Source organism: Bufo gargarizans, chromosome 4 (genome assembly GCF_014858855.1).
Source record: "Bufo gargarizans isolate SCDJY-AF-19 chromosome 4, ASM1485885v1, whole genome shotgun sequence".
Lineage (NCBI taxonomy): Eukaryota > Metazoa > Chordata > Amphibia > Anura > Bufonidae > Bufo > Bufo gargarizans.
The window spans coordinates 388,961,082-388,979,576 of NC_058083.1; the positions used below are offsets into that span (position 1 = coordinate 388,961,082).

Below are 18,495 nucleotides of genomic sequence, written 5' to 3' on the forward strand. Positions count from 1 at the left end.
ATCCGATTTTATTTATATTTTTTTTTATTTTAAATCATTGATTTTTATCCACCCTGAGTGTTAGTATCCCCAGGCAAAAAGACTGTTTGACGTGCAAAAGAGGCACGACGTGCCCAGATGAGCGTTATTCTTCTTTCAAAGTGCCCAGGTCTACTGATCCCAGCTCTTCCCCCATGTGCTATAATGTCCTTCTCCTAGCTTTTCCAACAGCTCTGTTACCTGCATCTAAATCTCGCACCGGCTCAGACCAGCATACATTCTGCTCATATTACTGTCTTCTGTGGGCAGTTGGCCAGCGCATGCACAGAATATACTGAGAAGCTGATAGTATGGGAATGCGCAGGTTGTGCTAGATTTAGATGCGAGGGACGAAATGTAGTGCAATCGGAGGTGGGGATGGGATAGGTTGGGGAGGCGGCCTGGGCAGCTTAAAAGAAGGATAACGCTCAACTGGGCACTTGGTTCTCATTTGTGTATGAAAGTTATGAGTCTACAAACTAAGTTATGCAATTAATTGGCGCTGATGTGTTCCATTTTTCTTATCTTGACATGCTGGGTTATTGGATTACTGTAATTGTGATTTGGAAAAGAGCCCAGAATTAAATGCCAATATAAAATGTGCTTTTTTGTCCTATTTTTTTGCAGGTTCAGGTACAGGTCCATCCCAACCTGGCATCAGCTGAAGATGCTCTCCAGTATGTGGAAGAGTTAATTTTGCAGCTGCTTAGCATGCTTTGCCAAGCGCAGCCCCGCAGTGTCCTGGATGTTGAGGTACTCAGAAATAGTTTATATATTGATCTGCTCGTAAAGATGCCACTTAAAAGTACTGTATTTTAGTCTTTTTGCAGTGACTGCGGTGCTCAGCAGCCAAAAATCCATCAGGCTCCTTACTTCTCTGCAGTAAAGATATTTGGAACTTTACCATTTCTGCTTATACAGCAAATATATATATTTTTCCATAGCCATATATTTATTGCAGGGTGAAGGTGGTCACATGTATTGAGGCATATTTAAAGGGGTTGTGCAGTTTTGGTGGAGATCCGACTCTCAGCACCCCTGCTGATCAGAGGCTGTGGCCTCTTAACAACTGATCAGTGGAGGTGCCAAAATTTGGACCCCCACCAATCTTATATTGATGACCTATCCGTCATTAATTTAATAAAACCAGAATACCCCTTTAAGTTGCATGTAAGGGGTTGTTTCATCTGAGACATCGGTGGCATATTGCTAGGATATGCCACCGATGTCAGATAGGTGTGGGTCTCTAGAACGGGACCCCCCAAAGTGAGCGGGGGTCAGCCTGCATGCACGGCCACCCTCCATTCATTCCTATGGGATTTCCGAAAATCTCTGGTAGTCTATTAGAAGTGAATGGAGCAGTGGCCACTCCTGCGCAGTGCGTTCTCCATTTTTTTTTTTTTTTACATGGGACTTCCAAAAATAGCAGAGTTTGCTTGCTGGGCTATTTTTGCAGCTTTGAAGGCTCCAATAAGTTTTCTATCTCACCCCTGGATCCACAGCTACACTGCTCAATACGGCTGCATAATGTCCTCCATGCTGCTGCTGAGGGTGCGATTGAAGAGATAGAGGAGCAGGATCTTCTCTTCTCTGTATGCTAAGTCTATGGGAGACATCATAGCATCTCGCATCCACCCACTAGCTAAGGGAAAACTGGCAATTATGTAACCTGCAGAGGGGAAAACTGGTGAAAAGTACAGAATACAAGTCACATAATTATTCTGTTGCCGTGAGAATGCATTGAAGCAGGGATGCGGCCCTCCAGCTGTTGTAAAACTACAACTCCCACAATGCCCTGCTGTAGGACAATGGCTGTAGGCTGTCCGAGCATGCTGGGACTTGTAGTTTTGCAACAGCTGGAGGGCCGCAGGTTAGCATCCCTGCATTGAAGTATCACACTGTATAATATTGTAATTTGTGTCATATAGAAATCCATAATAACCTTATCAAGTGGCAACAAGAACTGGCTGATGATAAGTCTAGATCTGTGATCGGGTTGGATGTGACCCAGCCGGGGATAAGAGTCTCTTGCGCTATATAGAATTACATTACTTGCTTCCCAAATTGCAAGAACAATTTGCATTATGTGTTACAATATACCGTTAAGCTTATGCAAACTTCCACAAATTACTAAAGAGAAAAGGACATCATTTCTTGTAAAGTTATTAAAGGAAAACTCCGTTCTCTGAAGATCCGTTCTCTGCTTCCCCTATCAATTAGAGATATGAACAGAACTAAAAGTTCCCTTTACCTAAAGGTGCATGTGGCGATATTACACATATTACTGTATTATACCGGTTGCACTATTATCATATGGTGTGTCAGGCAGTACATGCCATGAACCCTCTACCATCTTACATGAATGCAGGAGTGCTTTTTCTGCTGATGTATGGCCAGTATGTAGCATATGTCGCCACCCAGTTGTTGGAGGGCGCAGCTTGGACGATAGTTGCGACATTAATGATTATAAGCTGCACAGGCCTTTCTATGGTTGCACCAGACTGTGTTCATAGCTTTCAAAATAGTAAGCTGTTTATCCAGATGACACAGTGTCATCTACTGCGCACATGCTGAACACTGGCAAAAAGCCTCCAGCGCATGTGCAGATAAAGGGAGCAGCATCTTTTGTCTGTGTGCACGTGCTGATTGCATTCAGCATCTGTGCAGAAGACGAGGCGTGGGGAAGTCACAAGACCACTGCTAGCTTGCAAACTATGGATGTGGAGACTGCTTCTGTCCAATATTTTTATACCATATCCTCGGGGAAGGAGAGCAGTAAGTCATGACAGTTTTCTGTGCTAGAACACAAAAGTTTATGGCATCTTAGAAGTTGCCCAAGAAAGTGGCCTAGATATTATAGCCAGCCGTTAAAAGGGGTTTCCGAGACTTTAGAACTGATGACCTCTGGATAGGCTATTAGTATCTAATCGTGGGGGATCTGGCACCTGAGACCCCCAACGATCAGCTGTTTGAGAATATATACTTTTATATAAAAAAAAAATATTTTTGCAAAGTAGGCACCTAAAATCTGTGCTCCCGTATACTGATGTGTATGGGAGGACAGATTCCACTGAGCGCTGTACGGGCAGGAGCTCGATAGCATATTGCTACTCTGCCTGTGCCCGCTCTGCTGGAGCCTGGCATAGCACTTCAATGCCTTGCTTTAGGAGAGCAGCGCTGGAACAGACAGGAGCAGCAATGTACTATGGAGCTCCTGCCCGTGAAGTGGAATCTGTACTCCCATAAACATCAGTAATAGCGTAGTAGGCATCTGAATATCAAGTGTCTGTTTCGCTAGGAAAACCAAAAATATAAATAAATAATGAAAGCATATTAGAAAAATTGTCAGCATATTATTTTGAACATTTAGGTACACTTTTTTTTTTTTTTTTTTTTTTAATGGAGTATCTTAGGATGTCCGTTTTGAGGGTATTCTGCCATATCCAACCCTTATAATGTCCCCACTAACGCCCGGTCCCCTAATATAGGTTATACTTACCCCTCTCCCCGGCACCCGCGTCGTTCCTGATGCCCGCATGGCTGCCACTGCATCTCCCCATCGGGTGGATCAAAACATACAGGGGGGAAGCTGGGGCAGGCCGCAACAGGGATGAGCCTCCTTATCATCACCCACAAAAAATGAACTTTTTCCATAAGGCCTCATAATATAATAGAAAAAGAACAGGCGCACGGGCAGCCATCCCACTCCTCTGGTTTCCTCCCTCCCGCCACGGCCGGCTGGGTTTAGCGACACTGCAGTGGTCGCTAGAACCATGCCCTAGACCCCACCTAGCAGACATTTATAGCCTGTCCTGGTCACTTCTGTTTCTCTATTTGTACACCTTCCATGGCAATACTGAGAAAGCAAACATGTTCCGCTGTAATGTGCCGTCTTGAAAGATCTCTCCAGTGTGACGTAAGGGAAGCTCAATAACTAATTATATTTTTGATTTTGACCTTTCCAGGCATGTGGCTAGGAATGCTGCATAGTAGTTATTAATGGCTTAGAAGACTGTGCTGGCATGCGGGGACTGCGCCGTTAGTAAATGAGACATAAAAATACCCATAGCAATTAAATTCCTCAATTCGATAGCCAAAGTTTGCACTTTTATTCCCCCTCCTCCCCTGTATGATGCCCATAAATACTATAAGACCATTTTATACATTTCTGCATTTTGCCAAACACAGCATGCAGTAGCCCAATCCTGTTTGTTCTGTTATGTATCAGACATCTGAAGTAGTGTCTCTAAAATGTCCTACGTCTTCTTCTTGCAGGAACGTGTGCAGAAAAGCTTTCCTCATCCCATAGATAAGTGGGCGATTGCTGATGCCCAGTCTGCGATTGAAAAGAAGAAACGGCGGAATCCGCTCTCTCTCCCTGTAGATAAAATCCATCCTTTGTTAAAGGTAATGTAGAAGCTGATTGCAAATGATTTTCAAGATAATATCCTAAGGCTACCTTCATATATAAGGCGAAGATTCAGTTGGGGGCCTCCATCCTACAGTGGATAATGTGCCCCAGATGTCAACGTAGTCTTATTACGGTTTCGGTCTATGCTGCACTTGGCTGTGCATTCTGAATTTAAAGGGGGCTTTGATGAATAATTGGCTAATAACTGAATTCCTCTGGCCTGCATCGCCTACTGAAAGATTTATACGTAACTGCTCCCCACTGCGCCAATCTCGTTCGCTAGCTCCTGTTCATTCATCCTCTGGTTCAAGGCTTTTATTTATCACCCGTCCCGCTGCAGCCAATGACTGGCTTCCACGGAGACACCACTGCTGAAGCCAGTCATGGACTTCAGTGCTGCACGTAATCATGTCCATGCCCTGACCTAAAGAAGCAAGCCGGTGACTGCAGGATGGAGGAATGGGAGCCAGCTAGATTAGGGTGGGTTCACATCACATTTTTATCATATGTTTAAGGTACACCCAAAAAAATGGATACGTTAACGGATGCCTCACACTGGTAAAACACTGGTACTGGCCGTGTGCGTTGCACGTTTTGTGGACCGCACATGGCCCGCCCTATGATAGAAATGCAAGTATAAGACATGCTTTTTCTTTTTGCGGGGCTGCGGAACGGAACTACGGATGCGGACCGCACACGGTGTGCTGTCTGCATCTTTTGTGTCCCCGTTGAATTGAACGGGTCCGCATCCGTTCCACAAAATTGCGGAGCCAGGAATACAGATGTGTAAATGGATGCTAAAGGTTATAGTGGACCCCATGTAATTATGGTGTGGCTACAGTCCGTTGTGGCCCTCCACTCTGAAGCCTTTCTACCAGTTACATCTATGTTATTGCATTTCAGACCATGTGTGATAGGAATATACTAAGTCATGGCAGGTTCTATGGCCACAGAGCTGTGACACTTTGTCAAGTAACTTATTTTCATTTCTTTATGTTTTTTTTTCTCTTTTATTCCACAGGAGGTTTTAGGTTATAAAATTGATCATCAAGTATCTGTTTACATAGTTGCAGTATTAGAATACATTTCGGCCGATATATTGAAACTCGCTGGGAATTATGTGCGGAATATCAGGCATTATGAAATTACCAAGCAAGACATAAAGGTTGCAATGTGTGTAGATAAGGTAAGACTGTGCAGTATCTTTTACCATCTACAAGGCAATTACACCTCCTTTATGACCTCTGACCTGGGCCCCTCTGCAATATTGAGACCCTTGGGCAGTTAGTGAGAGGGACTTGCTACAAACAGCTTCCTATAGACCCCAAGAGTTTGGTTGGTGGAGAAGGGGCAGTTCTTTACAAATGCTCTTTCATCCACTCATTTCCCATATCTATTGTTTTACACAGGTATTGATGGACATGTTCCATCAGGATGAAGAAGACATTAGTGTATTGTCCTTAGCCGACGAAGAGCCATCCACTTTGGGGGAACAAGCATACTATGACCTTGTGAAGTCCTTTATGGCAGAAGTTAGACAATATATAAGGGAACTCAACCTTATCATCAAAGTATTCAGAGAACCTTTTGCCTCCAGCACAAAACTGTTTTCAGCTCATGTAAGTATTTAACCCCCGTTTTCTATCTCTTTCTTTATTGTACCTTATGTTTGACTTAGTTCACTCTTGGAGGATTCAGGAATAATTTCTAGACAGAATCTGCCTCAAATAAGCGCTCAGTTCGCCTCACCTGCAAGTAAATGGGGTTTCCGCAAAACCATTCATATGCATTGGAAAAATTCCCAGTGGATGGTGGTCCATGTGGCCCTCCTTGAGTATAATGGGGATATTCCTTATTCCTGGATTCTGCTTGAAAAAGCTGCACGTTAACCTGACCGCCAATAGTTCTGCTGCAGTTCGTCTAGAAAATACATGTTGTAGACCCACCTATGTGTAGGGTTCAGAGGGTTTTATTTGTACTAAAATTGACTGGAAATGTATGTACTGTATTTTGGCGAAGGATTTATATCCAGCCATTGGGCCTTATAACAAAGCTCAGAATGTATTCTACCACGAAGAGCTTGGCCAAAGTCGGTAGTGGCGAACCTATCGCACGTGTGGCGGAGGGGGCACTTAGAGCCCTCTCTGGGCATGCGCTCTGTGTGGGCCGTGTGTAGGGTTGCCACCTGAGCACCATTACTAATTTGCGCTTCCATTGTGAAACGCTCATTAGTACAGCCTTTGCCCCCTCCCCTTCTGCTTATGTTAAAAAAAAAAAAAAAAACATGGTGAACACGCACTGCTCATTGGATGCGCAGGACAGCGCTGTGACGTTTCATGGCATTGATTGGAAGCTGCAGAACCTGCGAAACGTCATCATGCTGGAGCGCAGATCTTGATTTGCGCATCCCGTGAGCAGCAAGTGCTCACCTCGGACGAGGCGAGTTGTATTTTGCTTATTTTACTTTTGCACAAGTATAGAGGGGAAGGGGGCATTAATTTTACTGGGGGCCATTAATGGGGGGTCATATTAATCCTAGGGGCCACTACTTGGGCTTTATTAATACTGGGGACCACTAATGGGGGCCTTAATAATACTAGGAGGGTGCTAATGGGAGCATTCATTTTACTGGGGCCCTGTGTTAAGCCACGCTCCCATACAACTAAATTTGGCTGGTAGTTTTCAGGTTAAATTGCCATGTTGGCACTTTGCAATAAATAAGTGGGTTTTGGGTTGCAGTTTGGACACCCGGTCTCTAAAAGGTCCGCCATCACTGTACCGAGGTTGTGCAGTGGTGTAATATTGATGGCCAATCCAGGTCATCAATATCAGATTGTTGGGGGTCCGACTCCAGGCACCTCCACCGATCAGCTGTTTGAAGAGGAGGGGCACTGCTTCCTCCTCAAAATTACCTTCCTGTCAAAAAATAACTTCCCGCTGCGCCCTCGAGTCCCTGTCTGTGCGCCGCATAAACATCATATAGGGTGCAATATGGCAGCAATGACTTGTTTCACCCACGTCACTGCTGTCTGAGCTGCCTCTGGATGGAACCTCTTCTGTGCTTGGGCGGAATAGTTCATTTACTGTTCATTGCTTGCACGAGCCAATGAGTTAAATGGTAAGATTCTGGTTGCCTGCACCCAGCACTAGGTCGAACTAACACCAGATGGCTTTATTATTTTAGTATTGAGCTGTAAAAATCTGTTTGCACTTAGAGGAAACACAATGCTTTCAGTGACTGCCTCCTTTCACCGCTAGCTTTATAGCAGCTGTATGGTTGTTTTTGTTTTCTTTTTATATAAATTATCCTTCAGGTAATAATATAGCCGTTTCAGACCAATGGGATCATGTTTCAAAAAGTTTATTGAACAAGTTGAAAAACTTTTCTATGCAGATGTTTGACCTGCAAAATTTAAATGCTAACGTCGTATCGTAACGGTTGCCAAGGTCAGAAAATGTAAGCTCGTATTTGTGCATTAACCGCAGTAAATGTTCCTTTCAGGATGTAGAAAATATATTTAGTCGAATCATTGATATCCATGAACTTAGTGTGAAGCTTTTGGGCCTTATTGAAGACACCGTGGAAATGACAGACGAGAGTAGTCCGCACCCATTAGTTGGAAGCTGCTTTGAAGATTTGGCGGAGGTGAGATTTGTTGTATTGTTTCAATTCAATGTTTCATTCTGTATTCCTATCCGCAGAATATGCCATAAATGTCTGACAGATGCGGGTCCCAGCCTTGGGATCCATATCTATGCCAGGAATGGGGCTTGGAGGAGCCACGGCTCTGAAACCGGACAACTACTTTAAGGGCTAGGGGGGCGTTTTTTTCTATTGTATTCCACTTTTCTTGGGTTAAGAATGATTTTGCTAAATTTTTTTATTAAACCTTTTCAACACTCTTCTACAGCCTTCAGTTTTCACTGCCACTGTAGGCTGTTCTTTCTGCTTTTTACTGACATTTATCAGAGCTGCTCTGACGCTTTGATCCGTATCTCCTATAGCAGTGAATAGGAGCGACGCTGTTTCTCTGGCTCTGCAATTACAGAAACAGCGTAGTTTGCGTTGCTTCTGCGTAGCTCTCATTCACATCTATGGTAGTTTGTAATCTCTTGGGAGCAGGGCCCTCATTCCTCTTGTTTTAACTGTTGATTTGCTATGATATTTATGACGTAGAGATTATTATTATTATTATTATAGTACAACCCACATGTCTGTTTCTATAACTCTGCCCATTCCTGGCCGTCATATGAGGGTTATTCTGATCTCAGCCTTTAAAGGGGTTCTGCAGTTTGTTTTAACTGATGATGATCTATCCTCTGGATAGATCATCAGCATCTGATCGGCGGGGGTTCGACACCCGAGACCCCTGCCGATCAGCTGTTTGAGAAGGCAGCGGCGCTCCAGCAGTGCCGCAGACTTCTCACTGTTTGCCACAGGCCCAGTGACGTCACGACTAGTATCAATGGCCTGTGCGGGGCTAAGCTCCATTCAAGTGAACAGAGCTTAGCCCTGCCCAGGACATTGATACTAGTCGTGACGTCACTGGGCCTGTGGTAAACGGCGAGAAGGCTGCGGCGATACTGCCAACGCCGCTGCCTTCTCAAACAGCTGATCGGCAGGGGTACCGGGTGTCGGACCCCCGCCGATCAGATGTTGATGATCTATCCAGAGGATAGATAATCGGTTAAAACAAACTGCAAAACCCCTTTACTTACATATTAAATTCACTTTCTTATTATACCATTAGGGGGCAGCAAATTCTTCCAGTGTTTGTCTTAGCCTTGCATTGCTGTGGTGTACATAGTACATATTATCAGGTATTTTAAATATATACCATGTGATGTTGTATAGGTAGTCACAGAACCGCACAGTTAAAGGAAAACGATAAGGATGCATGTAAAATGATATATTTTTTGTGTGTGTGTGCTGAAAATAAACCATTTAATAGCTTCCTTATTATCTGTGCCAGTGCTTGGAATTATAGGCCATCATACATACAATTTTTGGTGGTTTTCCATTCCACTGTTATCATAGGGACATTGTGAGAGTCCACATGCCCATGGGCACACACCTATATACACATATAGCTTTATGGGATTTGGTTGGATGCACACAATTCAGTGCTGGAGCTGAGGAGCACAGAACGGGCCTCGTGATAATAGAGTAGCAGCTGCAAACTTTTTTTATGTAAGCATATTTTTCACAGGGACTATGTTAATTCACTTCTAAAAGGGCAACCAATATGCCTGCAGGTTCTGTTGTCACAGCTCTAAAAATAAAAAATAAAAAAAATGTCTGGTTAGGTGCTAATGGTAGGAGCTTGACTGCTGGGACCTCCATTTCCAGAGCGGAAGTTTCTGTCCTGTTTGAACAGGGTCACAATCAAGCATGCATGCGGCCCTTCTATGCAAAGTCTATGGGAATGATGAAGGTTGATGAGCATCTTAGGCTACTTTCACACTGGCGTTTCTAGGTCCGCTTGTAAGATCCGTTTCAGGGCTCTCACAAGCGGCCCAAAACGGATCAGTTCAGCTCCAATGCATTCTGAATGGATAAGGATCCGTTCAGAATGCATCAATTTGGCTGCGTTTGGTCTCCGTTGCGTTTTTTAGGCCTTATTCACAAGTCTGTGATGAAATCCGTGACCAGATGGTCATTGATTCATCCGTGAAGACTGTGCTAAAACATGAATGTGTGATTACACATTAAAATGAATTGGTAGGTGTTCTGTCCATGGAGAACACGTACAGCACATGTCTGTGAATCACTGACATGTGAATGAGGCCTTACTCTGCTATCTCCTTCAGTGTAAGGCTACTTTCACACTAGCGTTTTAATTTTCCGGTATTGAGATCCGTCATAGGGACTCAATACCAGAAAAAAAGCTTCAGTTTTGTCCCCATTCATTGTCAATGGGGACAAAACTGAACAGAATGCTCCAAAATGCGTTCCGTTCTATTTAGTTGTGTTCCCATACTGGAGAGCAAACCGTAACATGTTGTAGTTTGCTTTGCGTCCTGGGATGCGGAGCAAGAAGGATTCGGCCTGACCCACAATGCAAGTCATTGGGGACAGATTTGTTTTCTTTGACGCAATACAAAACTGATCCGTCCCCCATTGACTTTCAATGGAGTTCATGACAGATCCGTCTTGGCTATGTTACAGATAATACAACCGGATCCGTTCATGACGTATTGTGTTGTAACGGATCAGTTTTTGCAGATCCATGACGGATCCACCCAAAACGCTGGTGTGCAAGTAGCCTAATAGACTTTAAAGGGAGCGGCAGCTCGCATGCTTGAGTGATGCTGCTTTCAAACAGGAGACCTTGTTGTGGCAATCGGCAGGGGTCCTAGCGATCGATCCCCAATCAGTCTACCAGTTATCACCTTTCCACTGCATTGGTTGTAATTTATTATTAGAGTACCCCTTTAAGGAGGAACTACTCACAAGAACTGTGTTCTGTCTTTGTACACTGTTCTATATAAACTGTTCACATGCTTTACAGGAATTAGCCTTTGATCCATATGAATCCTACGCTCAGGATATTCTACGACCAGGTTTTCATGATCACTTTCTTGGCCAGCTTTCGAAGCCCGGTGCTGCTCTTTATTTACAGGTATGTGTATCTTAATTCTCCTTTCATTGGTTTGTACTTTCTAAAATCAATATATGGCACTGTAGGCCAAGATTAGGAGATGTTTAGATCGCCCTCCTTTCCCCAGAATTAAAATAAAAATATAAACCTCATGAGTTATGGTTACAACTGCTTGGCCCATTCAAGTGGTCAGTTTTTTTTTTTTGTTGTTTTTGTTTTTTTTATTGTATTTCCATGGTTGCCTAAATTCTTCTTCCCCATTTTTGGAGGTAAATAGAGCTTTTCATATTGTACCAAATTAGAGGCAAAATCGCTTTCTGATATGACTGATCCTGTTGCCTGAGGGATCTGATTGACTTATAACGGGATCTATTAGGATTCAAGTATTTTGATGGCAAGAGTAGAGTACACTATTCTTGTGGTTAAACACTCCGGAATCGATAAATCAATGTACCTAAAAATTGCTCCACTAGAATAGATGACTTGCCCCGCAAAAATCAAGCCCTCAAACAGCTATATCAATGGAAAATGAAGGGGCAATTTAAAAACAATTTTTTATTTTTATTTTTTTAATAAAATGTTTGATTATTGTGTGAAAGTACAGATGTAGTAGAGTTAACTAGGGTTACACTGGGTATCGATGCAAACCTAGTTGCATACCCAATCGATACTTTTGTACCAATTCGATTCGATACCGGGATTTGCCTTTTACCGATACTAGGCTGCACTACTCAGCAGCCTAGAATCACAGAACATGGCATGCGCTGCTCTCAGCGTGCGCCATTTCTCCTCAGCAGAACAAGGGAGAAGGAAGCAGTCTCTCCCTCCCCCTGTGCTGCTTCTGCCGCTGCCACTAATGAGAGGAGAGGAGGGGCTGTGGCCACTGCACCACCAATGAAGATAATTAAAGTTTAATACAGATACAGGAGGCGGGTGCCGGCAGCAGAATCACATAGCCGGCACCTGGCCTCTATGACAGGGGAGTGTGTGTCTCCCCCCCCCCCCCCCCCAGTATTAAAAACATTGGTGGCCCCACCCCAATATTAAAGTCATTGGTAGCCACAGTGTCCCCTCCCCGCTACTGAAGCCCTGGCTACCATTGTAAGCTCCCTGCTGCTGTGTGCACAAAGCACAGGGAGAGTGTAAAGTCCCATTCACCCTAATAGAGGTCTATTAGGGTGAATAGGACAAGGGATTAAATAGCCCAGGTTCTAGCCCCTAAGGGGGGAAGTAGTTTATTAAGTAAAAAAAAAGTCACACTCTATCCCAATTTTACATATAAAATGTTTAAACAATAAATAAATAAACATATTAAATATCGCCACATCCGAAAAGTCCAAAGTATTAAAATATAAAAAAATCTCCTACGTGGTGAACGCCGTAACAGAAAAAAAAAAGAATCAAAAATTGCGCGATTTGAATTTTTTTGTCACCCTGTCCCCCCCAAAAAAATAGGAAAGGACTGTTCGATTATGGTCCGGACATTCCATAAAATGCAGAATGCACGCGGCTTTTTTGGTGTTTTTTTAATGGTATCGCAGTACTTCTTTTATGGTATCAAAATTTTGCTATCGTGACGACCCTAGAGCTAACACTCGTGCTTTAAGAGACGGGTTATCTAAACTAAATGCTTTAAGCGAACTCCTTCAATTGCTTTTCAATGGCTTTTGTTTTAAGATAACGCGATGAGTTAAGAATTTAGAGTTAAGAGTTTGTGTTAATCCTGCTACATCTGTAGTAAAACAAGAAAAAAATAAAAATTTGCTATCTCTGTATTTCATACTGATCCGTAGGCTAAATGTAATTTGTTATTTATTGAGTAGGGTGAACAGCACAAAACTTAAAATGCAAAAAAGAAATGCCGGAGTTGCTGGTTTCCTGACCGTATTAGGCCGTGCCATTTTTTTCCTGTCCGCAAACCAGGGATGCGCAAAAAACCAAAGCCGCCTGTGTGCCTTCCGCAATTTACGGAACAGGCGGCCGTCAATATACTGCCTATTCTTGTCCGCAAAGCAAGAATAGGACATGTTATATTTTTATTCCGTGGAACGGAGCAACGGATGCGGACAACACTCGGAGTGCTGTCCGCATCTTTTGCGGCCCCATTGAAGTGAACAGGTCCGCATCCGAGCCGCCAAAACAGCGGCTCGGATGCGGACCCAAACAACAGTCGTGTGCATGAGGCCTTAAGCTGATGATTATAATTACTTTACGTTCTATATATGTTTTACCATTAAAATGGCCTCTTAATATCGTCATCAGCAATATTGTGGAATCTTATACTCATTCTTGCTATGCACTTACTTCCAGTCTATAGGAGAAGGTTTTAAAGAAGCTGTGCAATACGTTTTGCCTCGGCTACTTCTAGCACCTGTTTACTACTGCCTGCACTACTTTGAATTTATTAAGGTAAGACAGCATTCATGTGTTCATTGCAGTCAGGCTTTTATGTTTGCTATGTTGCCTTACCTTTGATACTGTACATTAGAGAATTGTATAAATGGTGATGAAAATTTATGTTCACCACTGAGCTCCTTCCAATCTGTTAGGCTACTTTCACACTTGCGTTGTTACTTCTGGTATTGAGATCCAGCAGAGGATCTCCGTACCGGAATTAAGCATCTGTGAAAACAAAACGGAAAAAAACGGTGTTAAATACATTGCAAATCAATGTGTGACGGATCTGGTATTTTAGGCTTTAAAAAAACTGATCCGGCACTGAAAACAATGTAAGTCAATAGTGACGGATACGTATTTTTTTTAATTTATTTTTTTATGCCTATTGACTTTTAATGTATTTAGTGACAGATCTGTATTTTTTTTTATTTTTTTTTTCCGGCTTGCGTTTTTTTGTCCAGTCACAAAACAAAATGCTGCTGGAAAGGAAGACATCCTGAGGAGTCCTGAACAGATCTCTTTCCATTCAGAATACATGAGGACTAAACTTAAATGTTTTTTTTTTTCTGATATTGAGATCCTCTGCCAGATCTCAATACCGGAAAACAACAACGCAAGTGTGAAAGTAGCCTTAGCGGAGTTACAAGTGTGTGTCCTGCATATGTATAGAAACGCAGTCATAGAACAGCCTGTCGCTTGAGTTCTCTGTTGCTATTGCATGTACGAGGAGCATTTTTTACAGTTCCCTAAAATATAAGTTTTGATTTGCCATAGATGAACCTACAACTTTACATAACCTAAAACAATTTATACTCTTTGAAGAAGTATCTCTATCTGGACATTTAGGACATATCCACAGGAGATGCCATAAATATCCAATAGGTGCTGTTAGCGCCTCTGCATCCTATCTCAACAGGCCCCGTGTCGCGTTCCTCTGGGAATGGAGAGCAGGGGCTGTGCATGCCTGGCTCTCCCCATTTACTGCTATGGGATTCCAAAATAGCCAAGCACGTCTACTCAGCACAACTTGCTCTCCATTCATGACAGCGATCGGTGGGATCCCACTCTGAGAGAAGAATGGGTCCCAGTGGTGGATCCTGCACTAATTGTTCAATGTTCAGAATGGAATGCCATTTTATAGAGAAGCTGTTACATTGGACATGTCGTCTGATGTGCAGGTAGCTTGGTATGGAGCAGGAGGAGCTGAGCAGATTGATATAGTTTTGTGGATAAAGACTCGGTACAAACAAGCTTTTAAACCACGTGTTGGGCAGCATTGTCACTCTTAAAGGCTGACTTAGGCTTCTTTCACACTTGCGTTCAGAGCGGATCCGTCTGAGACGGATCCGCTCCTATAATGCAGACGGTGGCTCAGTTCAGAACGGATCCGTCTGCATTATATTGTTAAAAAATTTCAAGTGTCAGAGTAGCCTCAGACGGATCCGTCCAGACTTTACATTGAAAGTCAATGGGGGACGGATCTGTTTGAAAATTGAGCCATAGTGTGTCATATTCAAACGGATCCATCCCCATTGACTTACATTGTAAGTCTGGACGAATCCGCACGCCTCCGCACGGCCAGGCGGACAGCTGAACGCTGCAAGCAGCATTCAGGTGTCCGCCTGCTGAGCGGGCAGAGGCTGAACGCTGCCAGACTGACGCATTCTGATCCGCGTCCACTCAGAATGCATCAGGGCTGGACGGATGCGTTCGGGGCCACTTGTGAGCCCCTTCAAACGGAGCTCACAAGCGGAGCCCCGAACGCTAGTGTGAAAGTAGCCTTATATAGTTGTATTATTATTGTCATTTGAGGACTGTCTTTATGCACTTGGAAACATACGAGACACGTGTTTCTCTTTTGGTCCCTGCTTTTTAGCAATTAGAAGAAAAAAGTGAGGACGAGGAAGATAAAGAATGTTTGAAGCAGTCCATAACTGCCTTACTCAACCTTCAGAGCAGTATGGAAAGGATATGTTCGAAGAGCCTGGCCAAAAGACGTCTCAGGTACCCAAAGTATTTCCACATAAATACATGTGACTGGTACATCTGCCATAGTTAATTTGTCTAAAGGTATTGACCATTGTCATGTAATGATGATGAATATCCCCCAAAAACCGTGATTGCCTTTGGTCCTATAAACACCACGCTATGACCCTTCATTTGATGTATGCAATAGGAAAAGCTCCTGTTGTATGCCTGCAGCGGAAGGTACCATGGCCCCCACTGTATAGCTATAAAATAAGTCGTCCACGGTACAGTGTGACAAAGACACTCACATGGCCCCTGTCAGATGAATGGCGTTCAGCATGTACACAGTAAGCATAGATCCCTAACATTGTGTGAAGGGGGCTTTTAAAAGGAGATTTATCAGATGATTTAGCCCAGGAATGCTCAACCTTCAGCCCTCCAGCTGTTGCAGAACTACAATTCCCAACATGCCTTAATAGCTGTAGGCTGTCCAAGCATGCTAGGAGTTGTAGTTTTGCAACAGCTGGACAGCAGCAGGTTGGGCATCCCTGATTTAGCCCTACCAAATGATTCTTCCTAGGCTTTTAGCAACATGTACGTTTTTTGCATTCACTGCATCTTCATTGCGAGATTTTTTTTTATCCATTATGCAAATTAGGTTTGAAGTGTCACAGGGTAGTCCATTTCTGGCAAGTGCTCTGGTTCTCGCTTATAAGCCTTGCCAAATGCCACCCACTTTGGTCTGGCTTCATGAGGGATCGGTCATGTCAAACTAATTTAATCAGTTTCTATGAGGAGGTAAGTTCTAGACTTGACAGCAGCGAATCAATGGATGTCGTATCTAGACTTCTCTAAAGCATTTGACACTGTACCGCATACAAGGTTAGTATATAAAATGAGAATGCTCGGACTGGGAGAAAACGTCTGTATGTGGGTAAGTAACTGGCTCAGTGATAGAAAACAGAGGTTGAAATTTGCAATGGACCGTGCTGGGCTATTATATCTTTGCAGTCCCAGCAATGCCACCACTGAACATCTATAGTGACCCAGGTAGATTTAAAAAGCCTGGTCACCAACCAATGTAAAGTTTAAGACCACTTGAAAAATGGCAAAAAATCATATTTAGCATGGCTGGATCTTAACAAGGTTCCAAGTAAAGCTTCAACATGCAAAACAAACAGACAAAACATTTTTTGAGCATTCAATTTAATGAAAACAGTGAATAAACGGAAACAGGCTGTTTTTCAGCTGATTAAAAGTGTAGGACCACATGCCTTTAAAAGGCCAAATCTGTGCAAAGATGTGGATTCATTGTCATTTTCTGTCAGGTAGTCACACGTGGTGATGGCAAAAGGCAAAAAAACTCCCTTTTTGAACGTGGTCGGGTTGTTGAACTGCATAATCGGGGTCTCTCACAGCGCGCCATCGCTGCTGAGGTGGGACGCAGTAAGACGTTCATTTGGAATTTCTAAAATGATCCTGAGGGTTATGGAACAAAAAAGTCAAGCGAAAGACCCAAAAAATTGTCATCAGCACTCAGCCAGAGGATCTAATTGGCTGTCCGTCAAGACACTGGACGATACTCCACCCTTACTGGAGCTGACTGCAGCCCCATAACCATCAGGCGGCATCTGAGACTGAAAAAAAAGTCTTCAAAAACCTCATCTGCTTGAACGCCACAGAACTGCTTGTTTGGACTTTGCAAGAGAGCACCAAACATGGGACATTCAAAGGTGGAAGAAAGTTTTATTCTCTGATGAGAAAAAATGTAAACTTGATGGTCCTAATGGTTTCCAAATTTACTGGCATGACCAGCAGATCCCACCTGAGATGTTTTCTGCGCGCCACAGTGGAGGGGGCGCCATAAAGGTCTGGGGTGCTTTTTCCTTTAGTGGAACAATGGAGCTTCGGGAAGTGCAGGGGCGTCAAACGGCCGCTGGCTATCTCCAGATGTTGCAGAGAGCATTCCTCATGACTGAGGGCCCTCATCTGTGTGGTAACGACTGGGTTTTTCAACAGGACAACGCTACAGTACACAATGCCTGAAGGACAAGGGACTTCTTCCAGGAGAATAACATCACTCTTTTGGCCCATCCTGCGTGTTCCCCTGATCTAAATCCAATTGAGAACCTTTGGGGATGGATGGCAAGGGAAGTTTACACAAATGGACAACAGTTCCAGACAGTAGATGGCCTTCGTGCGGCTGTCTTCACCACTTGGAGAAATGTTCCCACTCACCTCATGGAAACGCTTGCATCAAGCATGCCGAAACAAATTTTTTAAGTGATAAACAATAACAGCTGAGCTACTCATTACTGAGTTCATGTTTTGGAAGTTGAAATTCTGTTTTGGGCGGGTTTATTTTATTTTTTTGGGAGGTGTGGTCCTAAACTTTTGTGCAGCTGAAAAACAGCCTGTTTCAGTTTTTGTTGTTTTCATTAAATTTGAATGCTCCCAAAAAAATTGGGCTCGCTCCCATTTCTTCTTGTTGCATGTTGAAGCTCTACTTAGAACCTTGTTAAGATCCAGCCATGCTAAATATGATTTCTCGCCCATTTTCCTTGGGGGACACAGACCTTGGGTATAGCTCAGCTCCCTAGGAGGCGTGACACTAAGTAAAACTGTTAAGCCCCTCCTCCATCAGCTATACCCTCAGCCTGGAGATAGAGGCTACCAGTTTTAGCTTAGTGTCCAAGGAGGCAAGACACTCCCTGCTACTGCAGGGCTGTTTTCTCCTTGTTATTTTTACTTTTTCTTCTAATTTTGTTATTTTATTTTTTCCTAGGGATACCAGAGACGCATTTGACCTCTCTGCTCTCCCGGGGTTGAGCTGCGCCAGTGCCAACTTATCTGCACTGCTGCCTCCCCCACAGAAGCAATAGGAGGATCTGGGCAGCAATGGCTCCCCTACATCCCGCCAGCTAGGGGGTCGCCCGCACGCCAAGCCCCTCTTCCAGCTTCCTGCCACTGCGGTGCCAGTGGCTGAAGGGGCGACCCTGCTGGAAAGGACTGAGGGTGAAGACGTCGCACGGTGAGATGGCTATTCCAGCCCATACCCCGTCCCTATCTGCAGCATCTACCCCTCTGGGTAAGGGGGGC

At 43.8% G+C, this 18,495-nt stretch overlaps 1 protein-coding gene across 1 annotated transcript in view; it reads left to right on the forward strand.

Annotated features, from left to right (window-relative positions):
* The window catches only part of SOS1 (SOS Ras/Rac guanine nucleotide exchange factor 1), a 142,285-nt gene that overhangs the window by 63,249 nt on the left and 60,541 nt on the right, over positions 1–18,495 (forward strand). Inside the window, exons 2-9 of the mRNA XM_044289759.1 lie at positions 646–771; positions 4,294–4,425; positions 5,451–5,615; positions 5,839–6,048; positions 7,932–8,075; positions 10,942–11,052; positions 13,342–13,440; positions 15,305–15,432. Of these exons, the coding sequence (XP_044145694.1) occupies positions 646–771; positions 4,294–4,425; positions 5,451–5,615; positions 5,839–6,048; positions 7,932–8,075; positions 10,942–11,052; positions 13,342–13,440; positions 15,305–15,432 (1,115 nt within the window). The remainder of the gene's footprint in view (positions 1–645; positions 772–4,293; positions 4,426–5,450; positions 5,616–5,838; positions 6,049–7,931; positions 8,076–10,941; positions 11,053–13,341; positions 13,441–15,304; positions 15,433–18,495) is intronic.